A 14,902-nucleotide genomic window follows, 5' to 3' on the forward strand; every position below is an offset into this window, starting at 1 on the left:
GACGCCACTGTTCTGGGAGCATCGTGTTACCAAGTCGACGTCAAGGGAGACCATTCCAGAAGAAGGCTGAGGGGTATAAAAACGGCGACGGCAGCTTCCGAGGCAGTGAAGCGACGGGGCCTCGGGTCCAGAGACTGTGCTGTGTGCGACGGACAAGTGAGCAGCGAGAGGCAGTGTGTTGGGACATAGGTGCGCGGTAAGGGACATACACTGAGAAAAAAGTTTGTTTGTCTCAATAAAATATTTGTTTGTATATGGCGAAATAAAAATATTTTGTTAATTCAAACTAATGTTTTGTAGTAGGAAAGATTCTGTTGACTCAACAAAATGATTTTGTCAACTCAACTGTACTAATATTTGGTTAGGTTTAACAAATCCATTTTGTTAATTACCAAGTTTGGTTAAGCTAACAAAATATTTTGTTACAGCAAGTAAATATTTGTTTTGCCATATATAAACAAATATTCGTTTGATTCAAACAAACTTTTTTCTCTGTGTAGGTGCGCGGTAAGGGACGAGCAGTAGAGAGAGAGCAACTATCGAGTCGAGCTGCAGCGGGAAGATCAAACTGCGGACTAAACGAAGGAGTGATCGATTAGTTGCAATCTAATTAATAGTGTAAATAGTAGTTAACAACACGTGACACGTGACGTTAGGCTGGGCTTGCTGTCCCGCCGGCAACGAGCCAGCGGCGGACTGCGACAGCGAGAGTGACAATGAAGGGGTCCCCCCAGTGGGGTGAAGGACGTGGCTTCCCGTCGCCTTCTGCGGCCGCCGCGCCGGGGCGGGAAGTGCGTGCCCCGGGTGCGCTATGCCGCCCGGTCGACGAGGTCTCCACCGCCTGTCCTCGCCTCGTCCCGCGTCAGGCGCACACTGCACTTCCACTGAACACACCGGCTGCCAAGACATACTATTACCTGATGTTAGCTTTTGGACATACGCCTTTGCTAAGCACATGTATGTCTGTAGTTGAAAACTACAAAAAAAACCAATAGACAAAAACACAAATTAAGCAAAACATTGCTGTTGTCAAAAGGATATAAACACCACATAATATTCCATAACAGGAATATGGTCAACAAACAAAGAAAAACAAAGAAAAACCGACTAAGAGAACGAAAAAAAACCACAAATTATGACCCAAAAAAAATTCAGCTCAACAGTTGAAACGAGACAAAACACGACAGAACGAAAAGACGAAATAAACACAATAGTTTTGTAACACTGCGAGAATCATATTGTAACTCTGAACAACACATGGCTGTGATCATTTTTGTATACACTAAATATGTTTTTTTTATAGATAATACTGAACATTTCAATGAAAATGGCCTCATAGTTTTATATTTTAGTTGATTTTTCATTGAAATATTATTTTTTTTTAAAACCATGAGAAATATAATCGTATATTAAATAATTTGACTTCATTTTGTTGTATCACGCTTATTTTGTGCGCAGTTAAAACTGTAAAGCTATTCAGGGAACGGTTTAAAAATAACTGTAACTATTGGAGGTACTGGGACAACACGCGGCATTAATGCTCGGGTGAGAATCCGATCCCAGTATTACTGCAAACACTATTTTGTAGTGATACAGTTGTTTTCATATAAATGTACAAATTTATAAATAACTGTAATTATACATAAATATTTGTGTTCCATTCACAAAAAAAAATACACTGTACTTGCAATAGAAGCTATACTTTTGGAAGTGAAACATTTTTTTTACAGCCGGTAGAGTAATATCATAATCACCAGGTAACGGAGGTGAGTTGGTAACGGAGTTAACATATGTAACGAATATTGTTCGATGGCGCGGGTTTCACAAAAAAATATATATTTTGAATTGACACGTCTTTATAGTCAGTTACAGTTGGCAACAGCAGCGCATGATTTCATATACTTTCCAATACTATTGTAAACTTTCACATATTTTCTCATACTTTCGCAACACTAAACTCTTAACTTTCAGCGAAGCCAACAGCAGTATCAGACGATCGAACAATTCGTTTGGAACAACATAGTCAAAAGATCTGTCCATGTTTTAGTTTTTTTTTCCCCTTCTAAACCTTCACCACGTAGGCACTGCAAAGTTCAATGCTGATGAGATCAGAGAGAATGTCGGAAAATTTCCACGATCTTGGTCCTTTGTTTTTATTTTTAATGTCACTTCTTGGTTCGTTATCGCGGAAATGTGCACTTGTTCACAGTTGAAACAAACACGGTGACGGGAAAAAAAAACCTGCAGAGAGTCTTACCTTAACGGTTTCCTGACTCTCTACCTTATTCGTCATTCCCTGTCCCTCTCCTCGTGAGCCGATCGAGTGCCCCACTCGTGATCTACGCGAGCAGTGATCGCCAGCCACGACCCGTGAGGCAGGGGCGCAGCCAGGGGGGGGGGGGGTTAGGGGTTCAAACCCCCCCTTAGCACCAAATAATTAATTAATTTCTTATTCATCACTCAAACAAATTTCATATTAAAATTAATAAAATTTTTACCATTACAATATTTAAATTTAAGTACCGAAAACTGCTAAAATAGCATTATTTTACACCTTAAAATCCAAATTTTCCCGGGAGAGGACCCCCGGACCCCCCGCTGTAATACGGGGAGGAGGGGGGGCCGGCATGCTTCTTAACACCCCCCATACACAAATCCTGGCTACGCCACTGCCGCGAGGCAGACAGGAGCGCACACGGGGCCCGGCGCGCTGGAAGGCCCCCAAGAGCGCGGGTGTGATCGATGCCCGCGGACTGCGCCCTTGCTGCGACACCAGGCCCGCCGCACTGGCTATACCACCCCCTCGGCCTCGTTTAGCCCCAGATCCCACAGTCTCTGATCATCACCGATGACTAGGGACCTGCAAAATTCGCGGATTCAATGACCTCCAGGATAGACTCTACTACACTCTACACACTCGGGCAAATGCCACCTGTTCATCGGCTTCTGACTTGTGAGTCGTCTCGACCGAGTGTCTGTGATTCGACACTTCTTTGAGCGAGGAGGGTCTCTATAATTGGCCCTCATTACTCCACATTAACAGTGAACCAATTGCAGAAGCAGCGCTAAGGTATAATTATTTGAATTGTAGCATATCACGAAATGAATCCGCGAATTTTGCAGGTCTCTACCGATGACTAGGGACAGGCAGTTTTCGCGAATAAATCCAAACGCCTATTAGACTGCAACAAGGTATACCCGCACCAGGGGTTTTCTTCCTTGCGATTGGCGGCCGTCTGCGAAAGAAGTCGTTGCCCTTTTTGACCGAGCCACTCAGAGCGCTTTTGCTTCCCCACTGAATAACTGTGATTGGTGTTGTAACAATCTATATGAGCCTGAAAGAAATTCACCCAATCACTAAACACAGACGATGCTACATTTTTTTTTTAAACTTATAACTAGAGACCGGAAAAATTCGCGAATTCATTTCGCGATAGGCTAAAATACAAATAGTTATACCTCAGTGCTGCCTCTGCTATTGGCTCACAACTCAACTGGATGACTCTGGGCCAATGAGAAAAACTCAACTAAAGCAGCATCAAATCACATACTGCTACGTTGTGACGTCTCACAAGACAGCAGCCAATGAGTGGGTGACATTTAAATGAGTGTACGTAGTTCTATGGAGTCCATGCTAGAGGTCATTGAACCCGCGAATTTTTCAGGTCCCTACTTATAACTAATCTCGGAATCTTTCCGCGAAATATCCATGGCCCTACCGATGAGTGAGTCAGTGAATCAGAGACCCAGAGAGTCCTTTTGCTTATAGGCTATATTTATAATTCACCAAAAAAAAACCTGTAAAATTATAGCAAATTTCTACATACAATTTCACACAAATCTGTAAATTCTGTAACTATCCGTTTACTGCCTTGATAATTTTTTTTTGTGCGGTTGATCATGTGGATTTGAAAAAAAAAATGTTTTACAATCAATTTATTATTTTTCCCTGCGTAAAAAAAAAATACAATATAGAGAGTTACCGTGGCTTTTGGGTGATAGCGGCGTCGAAGGCGAAAATTTCGCCGACATTTCGGTTGACCTGGTAGTGGATAACTAACTAGCCTTGAAGATGGTGACTTAAAAGGTCTGCCGAAACCTCGGTGAAATCTTCCCCTTCGACGTGACTAGAATTCTGAAGCCAAGCAACTTCGGACAGTGAAAGCTTGCGATTCTTATTAGTACAATATAATAATCGAGTTTTAGGTTGTGTAATTGCAACTTATTCGTTAACCTGTCGTATTTGTCGCGTGTTGAACTATACATATTATAACATGTTTATGTAGGGGAGGACGGGGCAAGTTGACGAGCGGGGCAAGATGACGAATGACTTATTTCCACGTCATGGCACTAGATAGCACCACCTAACAGACACTACTAGCGCTCCACAGTCGTCATCTTGCCCCAAGTGCTTTATACGGTTTTTGTGGTATCCACATACAACTCTTTTATAACTTTTGTTTGATTTTCTGAGCTTTATAATCTCATAAGCAAAATGCAAGTGTCATCACAAGCTCACCCATGAAAGCGATTCTGGTTCAGAGGAGAGCTCAGAGGATAGAACAAGAACGTTTGAAGCAACAAAGACAAGAGTCTAGAGAAGCCAAAAAAGGAACTGTTACTAAGAAACTGAAGCTCGATTCTCGAGAAAAATCCAAGAAGCTCCAACTTTCGACAGGCATGACTTCAGCTCAAATATCCGAAGTGCAGTGTCCAGTGTGTGATGAGATTTATGTCAATCCTCCATCAGAAGACTGGATCGAGTGTTGCAAATGCCACACATGGTGGCACGAGGACTGCTCGAACTTTGAAGGAGGAAAATATGTGTGCGATTATTGTTTATAAAACACCAACTCTGAATTAGTTATGTAAGTTAACTATTAATTGTAATTTCCAACAAACCAAGCCTTTAATAACATGCCTTATATGTAAAAACGCATGTAACAATGTTAAATTAGTTAGTTTACAGTAGTTTGCATTCTAAGAATAAATATGTTTAAACTTGTGTCAAAAATGTCATCTTACCCCGTAGTCAAAGTCATCTTGCCCCGGTAACGGGGCAAGATGGCACATTTGCATTATATTTTTAAAAGGGCAGAATTTTTGAGATAATATAGAAATATAGATTCTTTTCATGTAGTTACACCACGACAAAAGACTATTCTAATAGTGTCTGGAAAGAAGGAAATCGTATTTCCAAAATTAAAATTATAAAAAATGGTGAACTCTTAACATCGCCAACTTGCCCCGTCCTCCCCTACATCACAGGTGAATGTTTTCAAAACTATAAGCGAAATTAAACACAATGGCAAAACAACAAAGTAAGATGATGTGTAAGTCAACACGAGGCTTCGCGACGTTTCGGGACCTCGAATCTGCCCACATCTTCAGCTAGCCGCGGGATTCTGTGTACGATCGCCGGAGACTGCAGTCGCAGTTGACACAAAGACACAAAGGTAGGGGCAAGACCAAATTCGCGGATTCACTTCGCGACAAGCTAATACTAAAATACTCATACTTTCTAGTTGCCCCTGCTATTGACTCACAGTTTATCTGGAGGACTCTAGGCCAATGAGGAACTCTCAATTAAGTAAGTATCGAATCACAGGCGACCCCAGTTCAGATGTATCACAAGTCAGCAGCCAATGAACAGGCCACTTTCACCCGAGCATGAAGAGAACTGCGAAGTCTATCTTAGAGGTCAGTGAATCCGCGAATATTGTCGCTGCAACAAAATAATTTGCATTGAAATAATGTGGGAACGTTACACGCCACAAACATATATTCCGAAAATAATGCATCACCTCCATTTCAGATACAATCGCATTTTCATTTATAATGTACATTACAGATATGATTACCCATCTCTAATAGGCTTATTAACGTTCTTTAAATGGGAGTTCATCTTATATTGGTTGCAATAGGTTGTGAAAAACTGTAGCTCCTGTCTTCGTAGAGAGACAGTCCAAGCATAAGCTTTTAAACACAAAACGTTTCATCAAAATTGGCCAAGTATTTTTTGTATGATGTTCGAACAAATACACAAACAGACAGACCCACTTTTGTTACTGTTTTTTTTTTATATATTTAGTGTGTATACATACACACACAAACACACACACCTATACACAGGGGCGCAACAACTAAATTTCCAAAGGGGGGGGGGGCAATATACCTTTTTATAAAGAATCATCGATCCCCCCTATTGAAGCGGGGGGTCCGGGGGTCCTCCCCCGGGAAAATTTGGATTTCAGATTTGAAAATGATGCTATTTAAGCAGTTTTATTATCTAAAAATTGATTACACAGCACTTTATTTGCCCCCGTTTTCCCCCACTTCAAGGTTTCAGAGGGGGGGCAAAATACCCATGCCCTCCCCCCCCCTATTGTTGTGCCACTGCCTATACACGTATACACACAAGTTTCACCCAAAGACCGCATGCACATTTCCATAAAACTGAGTGGGCTGGTTGGCGTAGTTTCCAATGCTGGTGACGTCACGCCTGGTTTATATAATTCATCCTTCCCGCCTTAATCAATAGCGCGAGTTTCGATGTTTCCCCCCTTACATCTTTTCCCCGCGTTCGGAGACACGAATTATTCACAGAGACTCTCTGGAAAAATTAATATTCCCCGCTTCTCACCGCTTCCTTTTTAAAAACAACCTTCTTAGAGGGATGAACTCGTTACGAAATACATAACTTTCTTAAGAGGCCTTGACTTTTATTTAGAAATTACTTTTTTCTGGGTCCTCTTAAGAGCTATGCTTACGCTACAAAAAGAAAGTATGAAATATTCATTCCCATTAACTTTATTCAAATTACTTCTTGACCCGAATAGATGTGTATGTAAATTTCATTTGGGGGGCGGGAGGGGTGTTGTGTACTGCGTTAATTAGAGAAACGTTTTTTTTCTCTTTTGGAATTTAATCTACTCAAATTTTTCTCGCGGGTTAATCCTCGCCAAACCCCTTGAAGCATGTTCCAAATTTTTTTTACTTTGATATTTTTTACAGAGGACATTTTTAGGGTACCTTAATGATGAGAGTGGAAAGGGGTGGGGTGGGGGGGTTGGTCTGAAGATTGTCTCCAATCGTCGACCTCATGTTGTGCACAGAACTGTCAGCGTAGCGAATGGTGGATGTGGCGAAATCACTTTTATGTAATTAAGTCAGTTGAATGTTGGTTTTAATGGAATTTATATTAGACAGAATTTTAAATAAATACAATATGGCAGATTAAATCCAAACGGTGATCACTTTCAAAGATTGATTTTACGACGCGCAACTATTAATGGCACATAAAAAATCAATTTTAAATAAAGATTTTTATTTCGGATAACGTTTACTATTTTTGTTCCAAACAGACATTATTTTCTCTCGTTACTTAGTCATCATTTTTCTAAGATGTATTTAAAACGGAAAATCCTGAAAAAGACAGGGAAGTTGGTATTGGGCAAGGAAATATCAGGGAATTTACTTGATTTCCAGGAAATTTGAGAAATTTTAGTTAGAATTGTCATGCTCCAGTCTGCTATCACCCAGATTGAGAAAGCTTTTTTTTTGTCCAGATGGCGTTTTTTGCGTAGCCTACTATCCAGCATGCGATATATTAAAAAATATAGCTGGAGACCGTGAAAATTCGCGGATTCATTTCGCGATAGGATAAATTTCAAATGCATATACCATTGCGATATTTCTGGTTTTGATTCACGGTTTACTTTGAGGACTCCAGGCCTAAGAAGTCGATGCACGGGCAACCCGCTGTTTATACATCTCTCGAGTCAGCAGCCAATGAGCAGGGGATATTTGCTCCAGTATGTATAGGACTGTGGAATCTATCCTGGAGGTCATAGCAGCCGCGAATTTTTCCGATCCCTGATTATTAGAGACCGGAAAAATTTGGCGGGTTCATTGACCTTCAGGATAGACTCCAATATCCTCTGCACACTCGGGCAAATGCCGACTGTTCATTGGCTGCTGACTTGTGAGTCGTCTCGACTGGGTGGCCTGTGATTCGACACTTGTATGAGTGAGGGGTCTCTAATTGGCCCTCAGTCCTCCAGATTAACAGTGAACCAATGGCAGAAGCAGGTAAAATTATTTGAATTTTAGCATAACACGAAATTAATCCGCACATTTTTCAGGTCTCTACTGATTATATTACAGCCGAACTAAATCGTCTCAGGACACGCGCCACTGGAGCCTATTTTTTTTATGTTGGGCTAGACCTTCTGTCGACAACAAGCTTATGGCTAGGGACCGGGAAAATTCTTGGTTTCAGTGACCTCCAGGTTAGAACCCGAAGTCCTTTACATACTGGAGCAGATATCCCCTGTCATTGGCTGCTGACTTGTGAGGCGTCTCAACCGGGAGACTCGTGATTCGATAGTTCTTCGATTGAGTATATCAAATCGGCCCAGAGTCCTCCAGATAAACAGCGAACCGTCAGCAGAATCAATACAAAAAGTATAATTATTTGAGTTTTAGCTATCACGAAACGAATCTCAGAATTCAAGTGATTCGATACTTCTTTTTGTCTAGAGTTTCTCGTTGGCTCACAGTTCTCCATACTAACTGTGGGATGGTCACGATGGAACAAAAAAAAAAGTAAAAATGCCTCGAATTTCAGCCTGCTGAGAAATCAAAATCGCGAACTATTCCTGTGTCAATGAATCGTTCATTCCCTGATATCTCTCTCTCTCTCTCTACCCAGAAATGAAACGCCCGCTCCGACACTGTACCAGCTTACGTCGTCATCCCGTCCAATCTCCTGTCCACAGAGAAGCGATGTTCAATTATCTGCGCGCGTTTGAAGTGTGTGTGTGTGGGGGGGGGGGGGGAGAGTGACGTAACAGTTGTGCACGTCTGTCTCTCTCGCGCGCGTATGACGTCACACAGCTGCACGCTGCCGATCGATTGGTCCTCCCCCCCCCCCCTTCTCCTGAGCCAAGGCCCCGCCCCCGGCACGTGGTACGCGAGCACCCCCCACCCCTCCTACCCCTTGGAGGCTCGTGACGTAGGCTGGAGAGAGCAAGCTCCAGCCTCATGACTGTAGCACGTGCCTGGCCTCTGACGTCACACGGGGGCTCGCTGAACTTTCCCGATCCACAGACGACCCCGGCACGACAGGCTTTATTCGTAGGGACCTGAAAAAATCGCGGGTTCAATGACCTCTAGCATGAACTCCATAGTTCTACGTACACTCGTTCAAATGTCACCCACTCATTGGCTGCTGTCTTGTGAGACGTCCCGACGTAGCAGTCTGTGATTTGATGCTGCTTTAGTTGATTTTTTCTCATTGGCCCAGAGTCATCCAGGTGAGTTGTGAGCCAATAGCAGAGGCAGCACCGAGGTATAACTATTTTAATTCTAGCCTATCGCGAAATGAATCCGCGAATTTTTCCGGTCTCTAGCGATTAGGTGGGTTTCCCTCTGGTGCCTATCCCATATTAGCACGCTAATCGCAGCTTTATTGTCCGCAGGCAATCTCGCCCTGATTGGCCGGGTCAAAGGCGGTAATAGCACCGCTTGCAGTGGACCGCCAATCACAAGCGAACAATCGCTAGCGCGGTCATGCCTTATTGCGGTCTAACGAGCGAACAAATACTATATATAAGCGAAAAATACTTGCCTCTACTAATAATAACCAAATTGACAGAGACTTCGATCATATGTATTTGTATTAGAGGTGTATTTGCAGGATTGGCTGGTTCAAAACAAGTGGTTTATATATATATATATATATATATATATAAAAACATTTGTTTTAAATAATTTATTTTAAATTAAATATCTTATTTATTTAATCTCTAGTAACAACAAAAGTTTGCTCAGTGATGTTTGTAATTATTTACAGGAACAAAATATTATATATTAAGATCTTATAATTTAAATTATCTGAATAAATTTTAAATAATACGCAGCTAAATACTCCTCTAAAATAAAAATATTAAATATGTAATTGCTGTTCTGTGGGGAATCCCCGACTACTGTAAACCCCCAATTCTGTGGGAAACACCCACCCATTCCATGGAGAATCCTCCCCCCTGCGGGGAAATACCCTTTCTGTGGTTAAGTTCCAGTCAGATGTGCAGATTTGCTTGACTTCCAGTACTTTGTAGCGGGATGTTGCACGGCTTCCATCTGAACATGCTGAGAACCAAAATAATTAACGTAATATAAAGAAAAGGCTGGTCTGAAACAAATAACCAGGTTGTTGTTATTTTCTAAAAATAAACTCGAGTTTGTTTGTGATTGATGGACTCGATAGCAGTGATGGCGATGACGCGAGGTCTCGGTTGCTTCGCGGCGAACCGCCGGGGACGCAGCAAGGTCGTTGGCCCGGGAAGGTATGGGGGGGGGGGGGGGTCGGGACCCCGAGGGGAGATCACCGCCGAGTTGCGCGGTTTGCATACCCGCCAGGCGGTCTCCCGGGGCAACGCAGGCTGCCGCATTGCGTGCGGCCTAACTTGGAGGCGCGCGGCCCCGTGGTTTACAACACCCGCCAGCCACCACCAACATGTCTCTCCACGTTCGTTCATTTTTAAAACGTAAAATGTCACTTCTTTCGGGGCGCACTTTATAGGCGTTTCACACGATATTAAGTTAAGTACGAGCATCGCTCACGGCGCTGAAAGTAAGGCATCGATGACAGAAATGCTACTTATCACGGAACGCCTATACCCACACTTGGGGTGCTGTCACAACTTAGAAACATATGACTTAGAAACACACAAGAAATAATCTTCTAAGTTATGCCTGTGCTAGTTACGTTTTATAAGTTATGACAATTCTAAGTTATGTATTTCTAAGTTGTAATAGTTCTAAGCTATGACTTTCTACGTTACGACGTTTCTAAGTTGCGTGATTCTGCGTTGTGTGTTTCTTAGTTACGTGTTTCTAAGTTATGGTCGTTCTTACTTATGTCAGTTCTAAGTTACGTGGATATTTTCGAGGTTTCTAAGTTATGAATGTTCTAAGTTATGTGCGGTTCCCCCCAGGGAGGAGGAAATGCGGGTATCGCCCAACCCCGCCGGCGTGTCTGTGATGTCGATGAGTGGTGGAGGGGCGGGGGATTGGCCTAAAATGTACACAGAACCAGAGCGAGCCGTCCTTTGGTGCCATTAAGAATTTGTGTTAAATATGCTGCCCGTCTCGTTAAAAATTCACCAAACAGTTAATACTATAAAGTTTTCCGTGGTTACACATTGCCGTTCGGTGAGACTTCCGGTTACGTATTCACGAGACTACTCCTACCTACCTCGTGTACCGACAGCTGAGGTGTTGCTCACACACCAATAACTAGGGACCTGGAAAATTCTCGGGTTCAGTGACCTCTAGCATGAACTCCATAGTTCTACGTAAACTCATTCAAATGTCACCAACTCATTGGCTGCTGTCTTGTGAGACGTCCCAACGTAGGAGTCTGTGATTTGATGCTGCTTTAGTTGAGTTTTTTCTCATTGGCCCAGAGTCATCCAGGTGAGTCGTGAGCCAATAGCAGAGGCAGCACCGAGGTATAACTATTTGAATTCTAGCCTATCGCGAAGTGAATCCGCGAATTTTCCCGGTCTCTACACATCAGAAACACGCGGTGAATGTTCCGAGGCTCGGAGATGACGCATGAGCCCACCTACCTCTCCCTCCTGGCTCCCGGCGTGTGACGTCACCGCGGCTACGTGGCCGGGAATCGATGCCCGCCGGAGGAGCGGCTATTTCCATCTGGGCGAGCTCGTCAATCATGCATGGCCGGGCTATATGCGGCGAGAGCGCTCCTGGCGGCGCAGGCCAGAGTTGCCCTTCATCGTCTCCACTGCAGCGGACCACGAGAAAACAACAGCGAAGATAACTAGAGACCGGAAAAATTCGCGGATTCATTTCGCGATAGTCTGAAATTCATACACGTCAGGGGCGCAACAACAGGGGGGGAAGGGTATTTTGCCCCCCCCCCTTCTGAAACCTTGATGTGTGGGCAAAGAAAGTGCTATGTAATCAATTTTTAGATAACAAAACTGCTTAAATAGCACCATTTTCCACCTTGAAATACAAATTTTCCCGGGGGGGGGGGGGGGGAGAGACCCCCGGACCCCCGGACCCCCGGACCCCCCGCTTCAATAGGGGGGATCGATGATTCTTTATAAAAAGGTATATTGCCCCCCCTTTGGAAATTTAGTTGTTGCGCCCCTGATACACGTATACCTTTAAGCTGCTTTTGATATTGGCTCACTGTTCGTCTGGGCGATTCTGGGCCAACGAGAAACCCTCAACCAAAAAAGTGACGAATCACGAGCCTCCCAGTTGAGACGCCTCCCAAGTCAGCGGCCTATGAACTGGTGACGTTTGCCCGAGAGTGCACAGGATCGTGGAGTCTATCCTGGAAGTCGTAGAATACGCGAATTTTTCAGGTCCCTAAAGATAACGAAGATATATCACAGCGGGCTGACGGAACATCTTGAGAATGTGAAGGAAAATTTCCGAGAAGTATTTTAAATAATTAGAGGCCTTAATGAAGTAGCTTGGCTTCTGGGTTGTAGCCGTGTCCTTGGGCGAATAATTCACCGACGTTTTCGGTCGACATTGCAGTCGCCATCATCAGGGAGCAGTTACCTACTCGAGTAGCACAGCACAGACTGGGTAACTCCTAGTTCTTCCATTTACGTAACTCCGCGCGACCAATAGAAGACAAGTATCTGACCGCGGTGGTAGCAGTGTTTGTTTACGTTTTAAACTCACCAGAAATTGTTTCCAGTCAAAAAATATTTGTATGCGACCAATCTTTTATTAATACCTAGTGGTCTATATGTATTATATATATATGTAAATACCGATCTTGTTATGTTCTTCTATAGAAATTTTTTTAATTAGGTAAATATTGATGATTTGTTACCGTGATGTATATGTTTGTTCATTAATTAATTAATTTATTCACGGCCAAATTCAGTTCTTGACTGTTTTATAACTGATACGTAACGGGGAAAAAAAATCCACATGAATACATAGTGAAATATTACCTTAGCCAAAACAATGTATAATAACAGTACAGTAATATAGCATTGTATTTAATTACACTGGTTTTAGTTTTCATTTGTTTCATTTCCGTGTATTGCGGAAACGGCACAGACGGGCAGCGCAACGTAAATATCTTGCGCTTCCGTGATACGTTACCGTTGTCGCCGCGCCATTACGGAACGGGCCCTAAGACACGACCATTCCACGCGCTGTTGCGAATCAGTAGGTTGGAAAACACGGTGCGCACGGCTTGCTGTTGTGTTATTGTTTGTGTTCTCAAATGTGCGGGGAGCGAGGTATCGCTTCTGGCGGCGGTGGTCGATAGCTCGAGCGAGGGTCGATAGCTCGCGCGGGGGTCGAACCGGCCGCGCGGGCCAGTCGCTCGGCGACGCCCGGCGCGACATGGTGCGTCTGTGCGCGCGAAGCCTGCTGCTGAAGAGCGGGCAGAGTCGCCTGGTGGACGTCAGGAGCAGCAGCGGCGGGGTCGATAGCTCGAGCGAGGGTCGATAGCTCGCGCGAGGGTCGAACAGGCCGCGCGGGCCAGTCGCTCGGCGACGCCCGGCGCGACATGGTGCGTCTGTGCGCGCGAAGCCTGCTGCTGAAGAGCGGGCAGAGTCGCCTGGTGGACGTCAGGAGCAGCAGCGGCGGGGTCGATAGCTCGAGCGAGGGTCGATAGCTCGCGCGAGGGTCGAACAGGCCGCGCGGGCCAGTCGCTCGGCGACGCCCGGCGCGACATGGTGCGTCTGTGCGCGCGAAGCCTGCTGCTGAAGAGCGGGCAGAGTCGCCTGGTGGACGTCAGGAGCAGCAGCGTCGGGTGAGCGGACCCTCCCCCTCCCCCCTTGTTGAGTCGTCAGTGGGACAGGAATACCCGCGGGTTCAGCGAACCCTAGGACAGGCTCCAAACTTGAGCGAATATCTCCCTGCTCTGCGGCTGCGGCTACGGGCCTGTTAGTCGACACGTCTTTGGACCAGGGTCCTCAAGATATACCTTGTGGCAATAGCTAGAGACCGGAAAAATTCGCGGATTCATTTCGCGATAGGCTACAATCCAAATTGTCATACCTCAGTGCTGCCTCTGCTATTGGCTCACTGGGGCCTCTCTGGGGCCAATGAGAAAAACTCAACTGAAGCAGCATCGAATCACAGACTGCTACGTCGAGACGTCTCACAAGACAGCAGCCAATGAGTGGGTGACATATTTGAATGAGTGTACGTAGAATTATGGAGTTCGTGCTGGAGGTCATTGAACCCGCGAATTTTTCAGGTCCCTGCTTGTGAGACGTCTGAACCGGACGGGCCTGTTAGTCGACACCTCTTTGGGCCAGGGTCCTCAAGATATACCTTGTGGCGATAGCAGAAGGATCCCAAAGATATTTTAATTTTATCGCTTAGTAGGCACACTATCAAATCCATTCAAATGGTTTGTAAACCTTATAAATATTATCAAAACTTTTTTCTGAAATAAATTTTGGTACAACCAACCATTGCTGCAAGAAGGGTTAAAATAATTAAAAAAAATGAAATTAATAATTCCTTTAGTAGGCATACCATCAAATCCATTCGAATTGTATGTAAATCTTATATTTTTTATCTAATGTAAAAAACTTTTGTTTGTAAGATTTTTTTTTAATACAAACCATTACTGCAAGGGGTTGAAAAAACCTGGTGTTGAAATAAGAAAATAAATAAAACTTCCCTACCGTATACTATATCGAATTAATGTTTATTTTGTTTAACTTCTTAAATATTGTTAAAAACTTTTGTCTAAAGTAAATTTTATGTAACAAACAATTACTGCAAGGGGTGGAAACAACAAGGGTAGTATGACACAAAAGTCATTACCTTTTTAATAAATATACTATAATTTATAATTTATTGTAAAACTCTTAAACCG

The 14,902-nt window shown here is 43.8% G+C and overlaps 1 protein-coding gene across 2 annotated transcripts in view; it reads left to right on the forward strand.

The window, feature by feature from the left end:
• Positions 1 to 14,902, forward strand: part of LOC134535237 (uncharacterized) — a 93,086-nt gene that overhangs the window by 31,728 nt on the left and 46,456 nt on the right. The window contains exon 1 of one of the 2 annotated variants that reach the window (XM_063374303.1): positions 13,520 to 13,822. The exons of the other annotated variant lie outside the window; for it this stretch is intronic. Within the exon in view, the coding sequence (XP_063230373.1) occupies positions 13,743 to 13,822 (80 nt within the window). The 5' untranslated portion in view covers positions 13,520 to 13,742. Of the gene's footprint in view, positions 1 to 13,519; positions 13,823 to 14,902 lie in introns of those variants that run through there. 2 annotated transcript variants of the gene reach the window in all.

Source organism: Bacillus rossius, chromosome 8 (genome assembly GCF_032445375.1).
Source record: "Bacillus rossius redtenbacheri isolate Brsri chromosome 8, Brsri_v3, whole genome shotgun sequence".
NCBI lineage: Eukaryota > Metazoa > Arthropoda > Insecta > Phasmatodea > Bacillidae > Bacillus > Bacillus rossius.